The 4,298-nt window shown below is 43.5% G+C and overlaps 4 protein-coding genes across 9 annotated transcripts in view; 1 reads left to right on the forward strand and 3 right to left on the reverse strand.

Annotated features, from left to right (window-relative positions):
• LOC140338992 (uncharacterized) overlaps positions 1-4,298 on the forward strand; it is a 223,720-nt gene that overhangs the window by 120,410 nt on the left and 99,012 nt on the right. The window lies entirely within an intron of this gene.
• The window catches only part of LOC140338947 (uncharacterized), a 90,659-nt gene that overhangs the window by 65,924 nt on the left and 20,437 nt on the right, over positions 1-4,298 (reverse strand). The gene's annotated exons all lie outside the window — the stretch shown is intronic.
• The window catches only part of LOC140338978 (uncharacterized), a 41,386-nt gene that overhangs the window by 31,680 nt on the left and 5,408 nt on the right, over positions 1-4,298 (reverse strand). The window lies entirely within an intron of this gene.
• Positions 2,325-4,292, reverse strand: LOC140339090 (uncharacterized). The gene is made up of 2 exons (XM_072423642.1): positions 4,211-4,292; positions 2,325-3,913 (listed from the first exon to the last, which is right to left on the reverse strand). Exons 1-2 carry the CDS (start codon positions 4,290-4,292, stop codon positions 2,847-2,849), a joined length of 1,149 nt encoding a protein of 382 aa, XP_072279743.1. The 3' UTR covers positions 2,325-2,846.

A 4,298-nucleotide genomic window follows, 5' to 3' on the forward strand; every position in this document is an offset into this window, starting at 1 on the left:
CCAATGGTTTATTAGGCTGGTTTTAGGAATCTGGGATCCTTTTTTCTATGATTGGTTCAGCTTCACTTCTGCTGTTGACGGTTTGTGGTGGCCTTGGGGTAGTTGGATGGTGGTGGTGCAATTACCGTTTGGTGACAGTAAGAGGTGGCTGAAATAGGTCGCCAATGCAGGATTGGTTTATTTTACCGAACATCCATACGTCCATACTGGTGGTGGACAATGATGGTGGCAGCAACATTTCCACTTGCACTGGCATACTCAGGTAGTTCTGGCAAAGTTTCCTGACCCAGTAATTTATGGGGTCAAGAGTGAAACAGGTACTTAGGTACCAGGAAACAGGACATGCCATATAGAAATAAGTTAGTTCAGCTGGTATTCATAACTCCTAATCTCAAGCTACCAGTGCAGCCGGAAATAGTTGGCCATCATGTCCAAGGACCTATAGTTGGCCATCATGTCCAAGGGCCTATAGGTGGCCATCATGTCCAAGGGCCTATAGGTGGCCTTGGTAATTGATGGATGAGATAAAAGGGGCTGACGGCCGATGCAATGGGAATATGTCTGATGAGATGAGGCACTGGTAAGCAGTTTATAGAATAAGGCTGTCCTGGTGGACAATGTTTGTTCATATTAGTGCAGTTTTCCCATCCTTTCAGAAGATTTGAACAATTCCTCAAATTTGCATAGTGAGGGTGTAGGAGCGAGACTATCCAGCAGTTGCCTCTTTGTTTAATATTACAAATACACTTGTCAAACCCTAAACAAGCCGGCATACAACTTGTCATGTTTGCCAAAGTGGACTTAGAATCTGTTCCAATGTTAGCCTAGTCTATTAATGTCTTTTAGACCGGTGATGACCTGGGTCACCTCCTAGCGTTATACCTGACCATTCCTCCCCCTCATCTTCTTCATGTAGTCCACCTCCCTCCAGCTGCAGTGCATGCCTCCCATAAAAGTGCAACACCTCACTGATTTCCTCCCAATTGTGAGGCAAGGTAAGTGAGCAATTCTCCTTTTTCTCCTGCTGTATCAAATCCAGCGTGGGCTCCTGGGTAATACATCATGTTCACTGTCTTCATCTCCCTTTTGTGACAGATGGTGAGCGAGCCAGTTCACAAGCTTAGCTGGAAGGACTCTGACTCTTCCTACCTTGGGTGAATGTATAACGTGACCTTTCTGTCTGCTAGCATTGGTGGTGAGGTTCTTGGTAGTGATGCTTCCGGTGACCTCCCTCCTGCTGCTACCCATAGTTTACAGTTAAGCTTTTATCAGCACTGATGGGGGGGGAAGAAGGATGTGTGTAACTGGAAATGCTGTGATTTTACCATTTTAACTCCTATGCGTCCCTATTATCAGCTCTGTGCTTGACTAAAATTAGCACAAAGTGGCTGCTTATGTCATCTGTCATAGAGGCCTGAGGTGACCTTTGAGAAAGGTGTGGGTCTGCAGCTGCTTGTCATTGGATGCTTTTCCTAAAATATCCAAATTCTGATCCGAGCTAGGATTGCTGAAATTCTAATCCAAGGTGAGAAAGCTAAAATCCAAGTTGGGATAAACTAGGAACTGACTACCTATAGTAACTACTTTGTGGAGCTGGGAGGAACTGCAATCAAAATAAATGTTTCCTAGTGTAAAACAGCAATGTGTATATCTACCTTGATTACCCATTTTGCTTACAGACCTTGTGCGGGGTTCTCCCCAGGCCCTTTTAGCTGGGCGCACCACCCGGCACTTTTCAGCACCCACCCGGCTGTTTTTGGATGTTGGTCACAATACAGGGGCTGCCACCCACCTACAATTTCTTCCCACCCGGCTTAAAAAAAATTCTGGGTTGAGCACTGTTGTGATACCCTCAAGCCACCCCCATTGTAACTCCAGCTCCCTGCCTTTAGCCCCCTTGTGGGGTAAAGTTATTAAAGATGATTGGGTGTTGGAGATATCGGGGATATCCAGTGATCAGTGAGGGAGGTTTAGTTGGTGTTTCTGCCTCCAGCGAGTCCAGGAAAACACAAGTAGCACGGGAAAACACCATTCAGTTCTCCGGGGCAAGAAACCTCCTTTTCAGGGTCCGTTTCTATTGCCAAGCAATGGATCCATCATTTGCCCCACTTGGCTTTATCAGATTGCACCCCCGAATTGCATAACCTCAAGAGTTTCCATATTCATATCCTTTAACCTATATTATGGGATACTATTTATGAAAAAATATTGTAAGGGGAAAGGCAGATCCTTCAACAGCAACTGGCCAGAATAATGGAAACCCATTACACAAGTATAGAAAGTACAGTGTTAGGAACTAAAGAAAAACCATTTCACTGCCCAGATATGAAGAAGACTTTTATTAACCAACTGACAAAAATAAAAACTTTGTAAATATTTATATTTGTAAACAAAATAACATCTTAATAAACCAGCAATATTATAAAGCAAATAGAAAACGTTGCATCCTAACTTGTCATAGTAACCCTAGCAGTCAGCAGTCATGCACATACAGCTGCTTATGCCAATGCCGGATTTTCTCGACATTTCTTCTATGACGAACATCAAAGGAATGCTTAAACTTGTGTAATTCAAGGTGTGCGTCGCCCCTTGATGATAACATTTCCCGCACTCAAAACACTAATACAACTCTAGGGTTGTGCAGGGTTTTTAATGCCTCCGATTTAAGGAATGATTTGTTTAATCTGAGAAATATTTCCCGCACTCAGAACAGTAAAGTGGCTTCATGCCCACGTGAACCGTTTTTTTTCGCAGTTCTGTAAACATTATTTTCTGCAAATTAGGGCAGTATTTTGGCCTCTCCCCGTGTGAGATCCCCGATTTGCAAAAATTTCGGTGAAATGAGTTTAGCGCATACCTTTTCCCATTCTTTCCCACACAGGAAAAGGGCTTTGCGGCATTGCGCCAATGTGAGACCTCTCATGTCTGACAAGTTCTATCTTTCGTGAAAAGCGTTTCCCACATTCAGCACAATAATAGAGCTTTTCGCCCGTGTGCAGTCTCTGATGTCTGGAAAAATTGTTCTTGTTTGAAAATGTTTTTTCACACTCAGCACAGGCATATGGCTTCTCCCCTGTGTGAGACCTCTGGTGTTTAATGAGATCGGATTTTCGGTAAAATCCTTTCCCACACTCAGAACAGCAAAATGGTTTCTCCCCTGTGTGACCTCTCACATGTATTGTGAGACCTGTTTTTTGTGTAAAGCATTTCCCACATTCGGGGCAGGAATATGGTTTCTCCCCTGTGTGAGTTCTTAGGTGTACATTGAGTTCTGATTTCAATGCAAAACTTTTCTCACACTCGGAACAGGAATATGGCATCTCTCCGGTATGAGATCTCTGATGTCTCACAAGTTCTATTTTTTGTGGAAAACTTTTCCCACACTCAGAACAATAATGAGGCTTCTCACCCCTATGCAATCTCCTATGTCTGTAAAAATTGTTCTTGTTTGAAAATGTTTTCCCACACTCAAGACAGGAATATGGCTTCACCCCTGTGTGAGACATCTCGTGTGTAACGAGATGTGATTTTCGGCAAAATTCTTTCCCACACTCAGCACAGCAATATGGTTTCTCCCCTGTGTGAGATCTCAGATGTGCAATAAGACCTGAATTTCTTGTATAGCTTTTCCCACACTCGGGACAGAGAAATGACTTCTTTCCAGTGTAAGACCTCTGATGGGTAATGACTTCTGTTTTACGCACCAAACATTTCCCTAACTTAGGACAGGAATATGGCTTCTTTCCTTCTGGAGATTGCTGATGTATAGAAAAACTTTGTTCAGAGCTAAAACTTTCCCCACACCCAACACAGATAAATGTCTCTTCTCCCGCACAATCTCTTGTCACAGCCTCTATTTTACAATCCGGAGATAAAGTCAGATGATCCTTTGAGGGATTTTCCATGGAGTGTCCTAGAAGATAGAAAAATATGATGGCCCATTATGAGAGGGTTACATTACCCAAATAAACATTTCAACTAGCTGGGACCCCACACTTCGTCTACCATAGCGCCTTTGGAGCTCCTCCAACACTACTAAATATACCTAGCCTTGCCAGAAGAGGAGGAACCTAGAGGAGCATGCTTTATACACACCCTACAAGGGAGAGGGGACTATTACTAACCTATTATTAACTGATATCATTTAGCTTCCACCCCACTTCGGACCAATCAGTGAGCAGAGATGAGAGAAGAATATATAATGGCTGACCTGTGCTGATCTGTGTAGGAGTGTCCTCCTCTATGAATGTCCTCATCATTCCAGCCTCCTCCGTATATTGCTGATCATCCATCACAGA

The sequence above is a fragment of the Pyxicephalus adspersus genome, chromosome 10 (assembly GCF_032062135.1).
Source record: "Pyxicephalus adspersus chromosome 10, UCB_Pads_2.0, whole genome shotgun sequence".
Taxonomy (NCBI): Eukaryota; Metazoa; Chordata; class Amphibia; order Anura; family Pyxicephalidae; genus Pyxicephalus; species Pyxicephalus adspersus.

Coding starts and splice junctions, on each gene's coding strand:
- LOC140339090 (XM_072423642.1), bottom strand. CDS start 4,292: ATGGATGATCAGCAATATACGGAGGAGGCTGGAATGATGAGGACATTC. Junction 3,914..4,210: donor TCCTACACAGATCAGCACAG/GTCAGCCATTAT, acceptor TCTATCTTCTAG/GACACTCCATGGAAAATCCC.